Source organism: Anolis carolinensis, chromosome 3 (genome assembly GCF_035594765.1).
Source record: "Anolis carolinensis isolate JA03-04 chromosome 3, rAnoCar3.1.pri, whole genome shotgun sequence".
Taxonomy (NCBI): domain Eukaryota; kingdom Metazoa; phylum Chordata; class Lepidosauria; order Squamata; family Dactyloidae; genus Anolis; species Anolis carolinensis.
This window is the reverse complement of record NC_085843.1, coordinates 193,856,249-193,870,305: the sequence shown is the minus strand read 5'-3', so window position 1 is coordinate 193,870,305 and position 14,057 is coordinate 193,856,249. Positions and strand designations below refer to the sequence as shown.

Below are 14,057 nucleotides of genomic sequence, written 5' to 3'. Positions count from 1 at the left end.
GCCCCTGGTGGGCGCTGCAGTGATCCAAGGTGCAGTGATGGCCACAGGTGCATTTGGAGGGGGAGCCAGGGGAGGGGTGGGGCCTCTTCCCAAATGCCGGAGACAGGGCTGAGCCCCTGAGGCGCCTGCTAGGACACAAGGGGTGGAGCTAGTGGAGTGGGTGTGGCTTCTTCCCAAGAGCCCGAGACAGGGCTGAGAATCTATACTTCTCCCGAGGCGCCTGTTGGGACACAGAGGGCGGGGCTAGGGAAGGGAGCAGGGCCTCCTGCCAAGATCCTGAGATAGGGCTGAGCCTCTATACCTCTCCTTTTAGGAATAAAGGGCAGGGCTAGGGGAGGGGCGGGGCCTCTTCCCAAGAGCTTGAGACAGGGCTGAGCCTCTGTATACCTCCCCTGAGGCACTTGTTAGAACATGGGGGTGGGATATAGAGGTTCAGCCCCATCAGGCACTTGGGAAGAGGTCCCGCCCCCTCCTCTAGCCCCACCCCCTGTGTCCTGGCAGGCGCCACAGGACAGGGATAGAAGCTCAGCCCTGCCTCGGAGCTAGTAACTCCACCCATCCCATCCCTGGCCGCCCATTTGTGACCCCACCCACGTCCCCCTCCCCCTCCCAGCCCTGCATCTTGGACTAGGGAAGAGGCTCAGCCCCGCCCTCTTGAGCAGGAGCCACGCCCACCCCTCTAAGCCACGCCCTCCTTTCCAGGGGGCGCTGAGTAATATTTTTCCTGGAAAGGGGGTGGCAAGCCAAATAAGTTTGGGAACCACTGGTTTAACCCATAGTGCCACCACGGCCCCTGGCTCAGGAATAAAATATTAAAGATCCATCAGTGCAACTACTTTTTTGGAATCTGGCCACCCATCTCAATTATTTCATTATATTAATAAGAAAAAGGTAAATAATGATTTTCTGAGTTCACATGTCTAGATACCACTTACCCACTTCTGATTAAGTCATAGGTCAATGTTCTGAAGTCATGAGCATAAGGGGATGCTATACATGTGTCCACAAATAGTACCAGGTTTGGATCAGGACTACTAAGAGTAGCTTGAAAGTATAACTCTTGATTAATCGAAACATAGTATGGAGAACTATGAACTTCGTTGGAGAAAGACGGTGATTCATAGAAATTAAATGTCACATGGTAACTGCCACGATGAATTTCAGTAATGTCAACAGAATTGTGGCTAATAAACATTGTTTCTACAATGGCGTTCTCATTCATTTCACAAACCATGTGAAATTGAAAGTTCTTCTCTCTTGTAATAATATCACCACTGGCTGATGTCATGATGATGTTGGAGTGGGTGATGGTTCCATTACTCCTCTCCTAACAAACAAATAAAAATGAGGGAAACAGAAAAAAGAAAGAAATAAGAAATAATTATGTCAAGAATATACACAAACTTTCACGAACCTTGGACACTGATAGATACCGACATTAAAAACTCCAGCTATCATCCAGGTCAAAAAAGAAGCACAATTTAAGACCTGGGAGATGATGCAAACAGGATCTGTGAACTCCACCTACTCCAAGGTGAATTGAACCACCTAAACTAGGCTATACAGGCCAATAGGTATTCTATGACAGACATCAGAAGAGCTTCAAGACAAGCCATGGGAGTAAAGACAAAGATCCACCTGGAAAAGTGTTCTTATCATACATAAAGGGAACCACTGACCACACAGGGAAGCCGATGAAAAAACATAACCTACAAACAATCTACACACACATAAAGAAAATTCATCAAATGCTATGTTCAACAAAGGATAAGAGGGATCCTCTTTCCACTACGGGAGTCTACCATATAGAGTGAAGCTGTGGACAAATCTACAGAAGGACCACCAAATGCAATGCCCAAACACAAATCGAAGAACACAAAAGGCAATGCAGACTAATTCATCCAAATTCGGCTATAGCAGGGCATGTGATAAACCTACCTGGAGACAGAATATTATTTGAGAAGATAGAAGTTCTGGACCACTCTGAAAACCATTATGTCAGACTATACAGAGAAGCCATTGAAATCCACAAGTACATGGACAATTTTATCAGAAAGGAGGAAACCATGAAAATGAACTTCATCTGGTTACCAGTATTAAAAAACACCAGACTCAAGACAGTAAATAATGAACACCACTCAGAAACAGGAAAAATCCAGAAAATAAGCAAGCAAGGGCCAGCAAACACCTCTCAAACAGAGGATGCCTCCAGGCAACAAAAGCCAGGCTGCCTCTATGCAGACATCCTCACTGATTGACTTTGCAAAGTTCATGGCTACTCAAATACTAATTCAAACTGGCTAACTGCAACATTGACACTTTCTTTAAACAAGCAAGGGTTCTTTCTCATATACCTGTGAGTTCCACAGGTATATACTGTATATACTTGAGTATAAGGTGACCCAAAGATAAGCCGAAGCACCTAATGGGCCGGGCTGTGGTGTAGCTGGTTAACAGCCAGCTACAATAAATCACTACAGCCCGGGTTGGATTGAGCGCCCGACCATTAAATAGCATAGCTCGTTGTTGACCTAAGCAACCCAAAGACAGTTCCATCTGTCGAGTAGGAAATGTAGGTACCGCTTTACGCGGGGAGGCTAATTTAACTAATTTATGACACCATAAAAATGTTCAGCAGCATGCGGAAGAATGAGGAAGTACTCCATCAAGGACTCGGTGTCACGGTGGATGATGAAGCAGCAGCTCCCCCTTTGGCTGGAATTGAGCATACCCTCATGAAGTCAGAAGCTGGAAAATGTTAAATTGCCTCTGTGTCTCTGACTCTGTCTCTGTCTGTATGTTGTATGTCTAATGGCACTGAATGTTTGCTATATATATTGTTAAGGCCACCCAGCCTTAACAATAACAGCAACAACAATAACAGAGTTGGAAGGGACCTCTGAAGACCATCTAGACCAAGGACCCCAAAAAGGGCAGAAAAACTCATCTTATATTTGAGTATATACAGTATACACTCCACTTGCCTCACTGCCAACAGAACCTCTGAAGATGCCAGCCAAAGATACAGGTGAAACATTAGGAGAGAAAGCTACTGGCACATAGCCATACAGCCCAGAAACCTAACAGTAACCCAGTGATTCCAGCCATGAAAGCCTTTGACAATATAATAGGCATAGAGTTTTAACTGCAACCAAACAATTAATGCATTTTTACCTGTTTTACAGTGCCACAACCACTGAATGGTATCCTGAAGATAACATCGTCCTTTGTAATCTGGGGTCTACAGAGAGAGTCTGGTGACTTTAGATATACATCCTTTGCATCATAGCCTATTGACTGAAGATAGGTTCTCTGGATGCTCGCAACCATGTAATCTCCAAAACATGAGAGTGCTGAAAGTGAAGGATGGTACAAAGAAAATGTAAATAATGTAATGTGAGTACATAATCAGTACATTTGCTTGTGGCCCAGTTTCAGTTGGTTACATTCATTGTTTCAGTGATTTGCTTTGTGGTACTCATAAAACTAAGAAGTCGTTGCCTCTTAATAGCATGCCAAATATGTGACCTTAGAAGACAATTGCATTTTGTCTAATGGAAGAATTAATTTGGTTCATGAACAGATCAGGAAATGGAAATCTACCTTGGGCTCTTGAGGAAACTGTCATGGAATTCTAATTTTTTTTTATTTGTCATATTTTGGGAAGAAAAAAAGTTTCCTTTTAACATACAGATTTTTCCATCTGATAAAGCACAGCTGTAACGACGCCACCGATTGAAGGGACGATTTGTCAGGGTCTCCTACAATTTTGTAATGAATCTATAAAATCGATAATACAGCCACTAGCCTGTAATATGATGTTTATCTTCCTTTGATGTGTAGCGTGGCTTGACTCGGAAGTATAAGAAACAGAGACTTAGATTTAAGAGAAACTGTAGTAAGTTTATTGAAGTATAGAAGCTTAATGGTTTCAATGTTTCTTATCTTCTAGAGGTACATTCCTTTAGTGGTTACTTTTATAACCTCTCATAAAACAACTCTTAAAAGGTCTATTCTTTCCACTAGGCAAATTTTAATCTTATTTACTTCAAAATGTGTTTCTTTCTTTAACAGTTCACTCCAGGTACTAGCTTATTCTTTCCCTCTGTTATTTCTGTTACAATAAAGACTCTTACTGGATTTCTCTTCCTCTTTTTTTTTTAACCTCTAACTACTAACCTAAATAAGTCAACTTGACCTATTAGGCTTGATCGATCCACGAAAAATTTGATTCTAAACTCGTTGCAAAAGTAGAGGGGGGCAGCGTTTCGTTTTTGAAGGTATTTCCGAATTTTGCCCCCAAAAAATTTCGAAATTAACGAAAATTCGTTATTTTCTAAATTAATTCGTTAATGGCGGACGCGCATGCGCAATTCCCAAAAACAGCACAGAGGGAGAGGACTTTACAGGACTCTCCCACCCTCATTTTTTTAGTGATCTTCTTCAAACTTGGTACAGTGGTAGAACACATTTAACACCGATAGCTCACCAAAATTTGGAACGTTTCCCTTATCCTCTGATTTTTGGCGAATTTTCATAGCTTTTATAATAAACCATTTTTTAGTAATTGCAGAAATCTGTTCCTGGTTTGAAAGTCTTATTTCCTGTTAAATTGGGTTGTCTTTACTGTGAAAGTCATTGTTCTACTTCAGAAACTTTGTTTTTGTGGCTGAAACTTTGTTAAATTGGTGTGTGTGTGATATATACTGTGTATATATATATATATAGTCCCTGCATATGTGTGTGTGTGTTTGTGTGTGTGTGTGTATAGGTAAAGGTAAAGGTATCCCTTGACGTTAAGTTCAGTCATGTCTGACTCTGGGGGTTGGTGCTCATCTCCATTTCTAAGCCCAAGAGCCAGTGTTGTCCATAGACACCTCCAAGGTCATGTGGCTGGCATGACTACATGGAGTGCCATTACCTTCCCACCAGAGCGGTACCTATTGATCTACTCACATTGGCATGTTTTCAAGCTGCTAGGTTGGCAGAAGCTGGAGCTAACAGCGGGCACTCACTCTGCTCCCGGGATTTGAACCTGGGACCTTTCGGTCTGCAAGTTCAGCAGCTCAGTGCTTTAACACACTTCGCCATCGGGGCTCATGTATATATAATATACATACACATACACACAATGTGGAGAATATGTGGAAAGGTAGATAGATAAGTTGGGAGCCACAGCGAAGGCACCTTCCTGGGAGCAAGGTCTAATAATAATAATAATAATAATAATAATAATAATAATAATAATAATAAATCCCTTACAATATCCAAGATGGGTATCATTATTGGCAGAGAAAGCCAAGCTGTAGGAGTTGAAATCCAATCATTTATCCTCCCTATAGAATCAATTTTATATGCATTTTTAGCTACAGAAAAGCTAAAATCAGGACAGTAAAAGAACAACACCCAGAAAATGGGAATTCCAGACAGGAAACAATCAGGGCCAGCTAATACCTCCCAACAAAGGATTCCCCCAGGTAGGAAGCAGCCAGGCTTTGAAGCTGCAAGGCTATTCAATGCTAATCAAGGTGACCAATTGCAACATTCACACTTGCCTCCCACAGACAAGAGTTCTTTCTCCCACCCTGGACCTTCCACAGATATATAAACCCCACTTGCCTAGCTTCGCACAGACGTCAAAACCTCACCGCTGGGCCCCTCTCTGTCTCTCTCGGTCTCTCCATTCCCGGCTCCATCCGCCGCCTTCCTGCCTCACAGAGAGACACCAGGCCTGAGCTGAGGCGAGGCGGCGGCGGCCATTTTCCCCCTCCGTCTTCCTCCTCCTCCTCGGCCTCCTTCCCCCTCGCCCCCTCCCATTGGCTGAGCCCGTGACGCCCCTTTTGCTGAGGGGCAAAAGGAAAGGGCCTGAATGGTGGGAGTTTGGGTGATTTGCAAAAGCTGTTTTTTCCTAACGAAAAAAACGACGACATAACGAAAAACGGCCTCTCGCGATTCGAAACCGCAATATCCAGACGTGTGGACATTCAAGGTCGTATATTGCTTCAAAACAAACGAAAATAACGAATTAATAACGGGTAACGGGGAAATCGAATTATTTGAGCAAGCCTATGACCTATCTAAACCACACAGGCTAAAAGCCTAAACCTTCTTGATTCTCAACACAGTAGAACCGGCTTCTCCTGCGGCTCTCTGACCACACACTGCCTATTTTAAAATGCCTCTCTTGCCAAGTGGCAGTTGGCTCTTTCCCTTTTCCATGGCAACCCATCTCAGAATGAGCTGAGCTGGCCACCATCCCCCCAGCCATGCCACTTTAAATATTTGCCTCTTCAAACCCCCATCCACAATCACACATGACTGTAGATCAAAATTAACACTTCACCACAACAGGTATTTAAGGAGGCAGCAGTTGAATCAAGGTAGGGGTGTGATATGCTTAAATTGTCATAGTGTGTTTATTTTTACATTAAACTTGAGTACTAACTGGCAAGGTCAAAGCAACTAGGAGGGGAAATTTCATGAAGCAACTGAGTGGGCATAGGAACAGGTAATGATTTCTCTATCATCCCTTCTTCAAGGTGAACCATTTCTCTGTGCAATGATTTACATAGGAGAAGACATAAATGGAATGTCATAAATGGCTACAATGGAGCGCCGAGTTTGCTTTTGTGAGGAAGACTGCTGTTAAAAGTTCATCTTACCTTTCCAAATGTCAGATCACTTATCCAGAGAAGTTAGTTTAGTTTTGCGCTAGGATGCTCACTCACATTTGCACAAGCGTATGTTACCTTAAAGGGATATACCGGAACTTACATGTTGAAGAAATTGGTCCTGGACTTGTAGCAGGAACTGGGAAAACTGCAAATGTGAGAAAAATAAGGGTTGGTCTATATCAGGTTAACACTTCAACAGTTAAATCTGTTACAGCCTATATGATCTTGCTTCTCATTTGCTAAGTGACAATTATATATTCCTTAAATATCCTCTCAAATTGGTTATCTTATGCCTTAAAAAGATTGGATTACAGCTCTTGACTTCTGCTCTTGACTTCATATGTAATAAATATGTCCAATCTAAGATTCATTGTAGATCAGGATTGTCAACATGTTCCTTTAACCTACTTAAAATCAAATATAGCTGCTTATTTTCCCCAAAATAAGACAAGATCTTATATTAATTTTTGCTCCAAAAGATGTGTTAGGGCTTCTTTTCAGGGGCAGCCTTATTTTTTCCAAATTGACTTTTTTAAATGAATTCTATCTAGGGCTTATTTTTGAAATAGGACTTGTATTTCGAGCACCCTCAGAAATGCTGAAAAATATTGATAGGTCTTATTTTCAAGGTAGGTCTTATTTTGGGGAAAATAAGGTAATACATAAAAGAACAACCTTAAGACAGGGATATGCCATTTTTGCCCAATACACTAAATTTAGCCCATAAATGATGTATCGTTTCAAAGTACTAAAAATGAGGGCGGGTGTGAATTCCATAAACAAGTAACATACATCTTACCAGTAGTTTCACTGAAAGGTGGAGGAATCGTAGTTGGTAAAATTTCTGTTAAAATAGAAGACATTATATGCTACGTCAGATCAAATATTGATATTTGGTAATTCCAAAAATTGACTGCAATAATTCCAGAAAACACTTTAAACTTGTTAGATTGGATTATCAGGGAGTTTCAACTGGTGGAGAACCTGATAACCAGAAAAGCAATTGGTACAACAAGTATATACTTACATAGCTAAAAGAAACATATTACAGCTTGAATACCCCTTATCTTGATTGATTTGGATTTTGGAATACTAGTATTTGCATATATGTACATAATGAGATATTTTGGAGATTGGACCCCAATCTAAACACAACATTCATTTAGGATTCATATACACCTTGTCTTGTGTGGTGTGATTAGTGAATTAGAACCAGGCATCCTGAGGAGTGAGGTTGAATGGGCCTTAAGAAGCATTGCTAATAACAAGGCAGCAGGAGACAATGGGATCCCAGCTGAGTTGTTTAAAATCTTGGAAGATGATGCTGTCAAGGTAATACATGCCATATGCCAGCAAATAGGGAAAACACAAGAATGGCCATCAGATTGGAAAAAATCAATTTATATCCCCATACCAAAAAAGGGAAACGCTAAAGAATGCTCCAACTTCCGTACAGTGGCACTTCTTTCCCATGCCAGTAAGGTAATGCTCAAGATCCTGCAAGGCAGACTCCAGCAATACATGGAGCGAGAGTTGCCAGATCTCCAAGCTGGGTTTAGAAAAGGCAGAGAAACAAGAGACCAAATTGCCAATATCCGCTGGATAATGGAGGAAGCCAGGGAGTTTCAGAAAAACATCTATTTCTGCTCTATTGACTATTCTAAAGCCTTCGACTGTGTGGATCATAATAAACTGTGGCATGTTCTTGGTGGTATGGGGATACCAAGTCACCTTGTCTGTCTCCTGAGAAATCTGTATAAAGACCAAGTAGCCATAGTCAGAACAGACCATGGAACAACAGGCTGGTTCAAGATTGGGAAAGGAGTATAGCAGGGCTGCATACTTTCACCCTACCTATTCAACTTGTATGCAAAACACATCATGCGACGCGCGGGACTTGACAAATCCAAGGCTGGAGTAAAAATTTCTGGAAGAAACATTAACAACCTTAGGTATGCAGATGATACCACTCTGATGGCTGAAAGTGAGGAGGAGTTGAGGAGCCTTGTCACCAAGGTGAAAGAAGAAAGTGCAAAAGCCGGGCTGCAGTTAAACATCAAGAAAACCAAGATTATGTCAACCAGACTGATTGATAACTGGCAAATGGAGAAAACGTGGAGGCAGTGACAGACTTTATATTTCTAGGCGCAAAGATCATTGAGATGCAGATTGCAGCCAAGAAATCAAAAGACGTCTACTTCTTGGGAGGAGAGCAATGGCCAACCTCGATAAAATAGTGAAAAGCAGAGACATCACACTGGCAACGAAGGTCCGCATACTGAAAGCAATGGTATTCCCCATAGTAACCTATGGATGCGAGAGCTGGACCATAAGGAAGGCTGAGCAAAGGAAGATAGATGTTTTTGAACTTTGGTGCTGGAGGAAAATCCTGAGAGTGCCTTGGACCACAAGAAGATCCAACCAGTCCATCCTCCAGGAAATAATGCCCAACTGCTCACTGGAGGGAAGGATATTAGAGGCAAATATTAAGTATTTTGGCCATATAATGAGAAGACAGGAAAGCTTGGAAAAGATCATGATGCTGGGGAAAATGGAAGGAAAAAGGAAGAGAGGCCGACCAAGGGCGAGATGGATGGGTGGTATCCTTGAAGTGACTGGCTTGACCTTGAAGGAGCTGGGAGCTGATTCCAGGGTGCAGGGACTCCACTAAGAGAACCTAAAAAGTTATCCAGATGGCTTCAGGTGCATGTTTCTTGTTCATGACTTAACACCATAAAGGAAGGCTCTTTGCCCATATTTCTCAAGCAAATATGATGGAGGAGAAAAAAATATTCTCTGTTTTGCCACCACAATTATAGAATAACTCCTATTGAGGTGGGACTGGCACCAGTGGATAAATAATTACAGTTCCACCTCAAGATATTTTTATTTTCATAGGTGTTGTCATTTGCAGTTTTGATGTGTTGATAATGATACACCTGTTCTGATATCCTTTCTACCTTTTGCTCTTGGGTATGATTTTTAGTTTTCTCTTTTTTTATATAATTTTTATTGCAAAGAAATGAATGGGGAAAGATACAAGAGTGGATATAGAACAGGGGCATTTTTGACATTTACTTCGTTGTCTTCTTCCTTTGTTACCTAATTCAAAAAACGTTTCTATGATGTTAAAAAAGAGAAAGAAGAGAACATTTCTTTTCTGCTCCGAAGCAGAAAGTTAGAAAAGTGGGTGTTTTGTTTTGAAACAAAAAAGATAGAAAAGTTGAAAAATGGAAAATAGAAAGCCCTAACAGTTTTATTTATTTATTGTATTTTGTATACCATTTTGTCACCAGTAAAGATGAAGGTTGTTTTTTAAAATAATAAACAGAGTTGGACATTAATGTGTTAGAAATAACTATTAACTTGTAATTTTTTTCTAACAACATTATTACAAAAACCTAAACTTATTATTTTAATATTTGGAGAAGCAACTGAATACTATAAGAATAATTACATGACAGAGGGTGTACAGCTAGTGAACTTGAGTAGTTAGCAGATAGCTCTTACCTTGGACAGAATAATAATAAACAAGAAAGCCATTTCCTGATACATCTGAATCTCTGTGCAGCAAAATGGTCATTATGTTGTCAGTTGAAATATAGGTATAGTTGAGATAGACGTCAGAGCAAATTTTTCCAAGTACAAAAGGGGAGTCGCGGTTTCCATCAATAATCGCAATGTATTCTTTACTGCAGTCCAGACTGTGTAGATGTAAGTTAAGATGTTACTTTTCATGTCTTATTATGTCATCATTTTATGCATGAGAAGTTCATATGCTAAGCAAGATTCTATCTTCAGAATAGAATGTTCAGAAAGTTGAAATCATTGATTTTGTTCAGAAAGTTGAATTTGTGGAATGACGAGCCAATGGCTCTGTGCTTTTTATTCCAATTGGCAGTGATTCTCCAGTATGTCAGGTTCCCTTCGTGTTGAGGAAGCCAATAAATCAAATATGCAAACATATATCCTTCCCTTCTTATGTGAAAAGTGAATTTTAGAAGGACAAGAGCTTCTTCTAGACACAAAGAAGTCCTAAGCATTTTGTAATGGTGTTTCTTCAGAATGTTATCCTCCATGTGACATTCTCCAGGAACCTCCATTTCTAGGATCCCACCCCTTCTCACATTTTTGCTATTGTGCGCCTTCAGTTCATTTCTGATTTTTGGTGACTCCAAGGTGAAACTATTATGAGGTTTTATTGGAAAAATTTGTTCAGAGGGGGCTTGACAAGGAGAGAACTTCCTAGGTCACCTAATGAATTCCAAAATTTAGTGGAGATTTGAACCTTGGGACCTCATGCTCCTAATCCAGAACTCAAATCACTACACTTGCTGGCTCACATTTTAAGTACCGTATATACTCAACTATAAGGCGACCTGAATATAAGCTGAGGCACCTAATTTTATGACAAAACTGGGAAAACCTATTGACTCGAGTATAAGACGAGGGTGGGAAATGCAGCAGCTACTGGCAAATTTCAAAAATAAAAATAAATATAGATACTAATAAAATTACATTATTTGAGGCATCAATAGGTTAAATGTTTTGAATGATTACATAAAATTGTAATTTATGATAATAATAAGACTTTAATAAGATAAGACTGTCTAAGTCTGATTACCTATATACTTGAGTATAAGCCGATCCGAACATAAGCCAGCCAGGATCCTCACTCGAGTATAAGCCAAGGGGAGCTTTTTCAGCCCTAAAAAGGGCTGAAAAACTAGGCTTATACTCGAGTATATACAGTATATTATGTTCCAATAGAAAACTGGAACTTGTATGTGTTTGAAGTGTGTATTTTCCAGTTAGTTGTGGATTCTCAGTCTTGACTTATACTGTTGTTTCTAAAAATTAGACTTATAGAATAGCTATGATTGGGAAGGTTACTTTTTGGACTACAATTCCCAGAATCCCCTACATCATATGGTTTGAAGCCATACCAGCAGGGGATTCTATGATGTTGAGTTGAATAAAATAACATTTTCCAGCACTTTTTTATTCATGTTTCATTGATCAACACATATTTTGATGCCTCAAATGTTGGACCTGTTTCTGAGTATATTTGACCTGCTGATACCTCTTCCCTCCTATCGGTTCTAGTTGAGAGATTTATTTTATTTATTTATTTTATTTACAGTGTTTATATTCTGCCCTTCTCACCCCGAAGGGGACTCAGGGCGGATTACAATGAACACATATATGGCAAACATTCAATGCCAACAGACAAACAACATACATTAGACAGACTCAGAGGCATTTTTTAAAATATTTTTCCAGCTTCACGATTCCGGCCACAGGGGGAGCTGTTGCTTCACTGTCCAGTAGTGGCTGTACTTCCTCATTCCTTTCCTCGTGTTTTGCTGGCAGTTTTATGGTGTTGTAAATTAGCCTCCCGCATAAAGCGTCCCTAAATTTCCCTAATTGACAGATGCAACTGTCTTTCGGGGCTGCATAGGTCAACAGCAAGCCGGGGCTATTAATGGTCAGAGGCTTAACCCGACCCGGGCTTCAAACTCATGACCTCTTGGTCAGTAGTGATTTATAGCAGCTGGTTACTAGCCAGCGGCGCCACAGCTGCGCCATATGCCATCTATGGCCGGGCTGTGGCGCAGGCTGGTTAGTAGCCAGCTGCAATAAATCACTATGACCAAGAGATCATGAGTTCGAGGCCAGCCTGTGGCGGAGTGAGCACCCGACTATTAAAATAAAAAATAATCCTGCTCATTGTTGACCTAAGCAACCTGAAAGACAGTTACATCTGTCAAGTAGGAAAAGCAGGGAGGCTAATTTAACTGATTTATAAAACCGGATGAGGAAGTACTCCATCAAAAAGAACTCATCGTCACAGTGGATGATAAAGCAGCAGCTCCTCCTATGGCCAGAATCGAGCATACCCTCACAAAGCCAGACTCTGGGAAGTTAAATAGCCTCTGTGTCTGTCTGTCTGTGTGTTGTTTGTCTAATGGCATTGAATGTTTGCCATATATGTGTACATTGTAATCCGCCCTGAGTCGCCTTTGGGGTGAGAAGGGCGGAATATAAATACTGTAAATAAATAAATAAAATAAATCTACCAGTTTTCATCTGTTTCCCTATGGAAAGCCATGATAATCATATCTAAGAAACTAGAGCTTATGTGATTTATCCAATACAATCTTAGGAAGCAGTGTCTGAAATAACCCCAGGAACAGGCCTAAACACCTACTACGTCTTCACATGGCTCCTAGGGCTGTGCCGTTTCGCCGGCAGTCGCCGGCAAAAGGGAAGACGTGGGGTGGCTTGTGGCACCCCACACCCCCTCCCTCCTTCCCCCATCATATGGTGGAGACAGAACAAGGCCTTCCATTGGAGCTATCCGAAAAACATTTTCCTCTCCATCATGGAGGCGGAAGCGTTTTGTGATGCTTCCCCTCCACTTTGAGAGGACAGTGGGTGGGGCCAAGCAAGTGTTGTCCGATGACACTTGGCAGGCCCCGTCTAAAATAAAAAAGGGCACAAAAAGCCCTGTGTGAAGAGGTTCCAATACACCAAGCTTTTTTTTTTGGTTGGGCTGTATTTTTATTGTAACTCATTGAGTCTATCACATTACTAATCCTGCTTGTGAAATAGGAATTAAAGCAGAAGGATATATTTTCCAATAGATTGTTTTTATTTCTATTTAAACAAGACAACCACATGTTTTTAGAAGACTTTCCTCTGGAAGGAATTAATTATTTGTGACTTCTTTTGCTATGCAAAATGGAATTGCATGATTTGCAGTTGTTCCTCTGATAGGGGGGAAAATCCATGGAAATAGATCATTTTAACCCTTTCAGGTGAGTAGCAGCAAATAACCTCTGCAGTTTATCACAAAGATAAAATGTACAAATGTGGAAAAGCTAATCATGTGAAGAATTGCAAAGATGTCCAGGTTACAAAATGTTGGATCTTACAGCATTAAGCAAAGTAATGCAAATGAAATAGCTACAGTAGAGTCTCACTTATCCAAGACTCACTTATCCAAGATTCTGGATTATCCAAGGCATTTTTTTAATCAATGTTTTTAATATATCATGATATTTTGGTGCTAAATTCGTAAATACAGTACTTACAACATAACATTACTGCATATTGAACTACTTTTTCTGTCAAATTTGTTGTATAACATGATGTTTTGGTGCTTAATTTGTAAAATCATAACCTAATTTGATGTTTAATAGGCTTTTCCTTAATCCCTCCTTATTATCCAAGATATTCGCTTATCCAAGCTTCTGCTGGCCCGTTTATGTTGGATAAGTGAGACTCTACTGTATTTGCGAACACATGTATAGCATCACCTTATGCTCATGACTTCAGAACATTGACCTATGACTTAATCAGAAGTGGGTAAGTGGTATT

At 40.6% G+C, this 14,057-nt stretch overlaps 2 protein-coding genes across 2 annotated transcripts in view; both read right to left on the bottom strand.

Annotated features, from left to right (window-relative positions):
• Positions 1 to 14,057, bottom strand: part of dmbt1 (deleted in malignant brain tumors 1) — a 279,374-nt gene that overhangs the window by 171,256 nt on the left and 94,061 nt on the right. The window contains exon 38 of the mRNA XM_062976978.1: positions 936 to 1,327. Within this exon, the coding sequence (XP_062833048.1) occupies positions 936 to 1,327 (392 nt within the window). The remainder of the gene's footprint in view (positions 1 to 935; positions 1,328 to 14,057) is intronic.
• Positions 1 to 14,057, bottom strand: part of LOC103277525 (deleted in malignant brain tumors 1 protein) — a 29,468-nt gene that overhangs the window by 2,077 nt on the left and 13,334 nt on the right. Inside the window, exons 11-15 of the mRNA XM_016992706.2 lie at positions 10,185 to 10,378; positions 7,474 to 7,518; positions 6,775 to 6,819; positions 3,175 to 3,353; positions 936 to 1,327 (exon numbers count right to left, since the gene is read on the bottom strand). Coding sequence (XP_016848195.2) covers positions 936 to 1,327; positions 3,175 to 3,353; positions 6,775 to 6,819; positions 7,474 to 7,518; positions 10,185 to 10,378 — 855 coding nt within the window. The remainder of the gene's footprint in view (positions 1 to 935; positions 1,328 to 3,174; positions 3,354 to 6,774; positions 6,820 to 7,473; positions 7,519 to 10,184; positions 10,379 to 14,057) is intronic.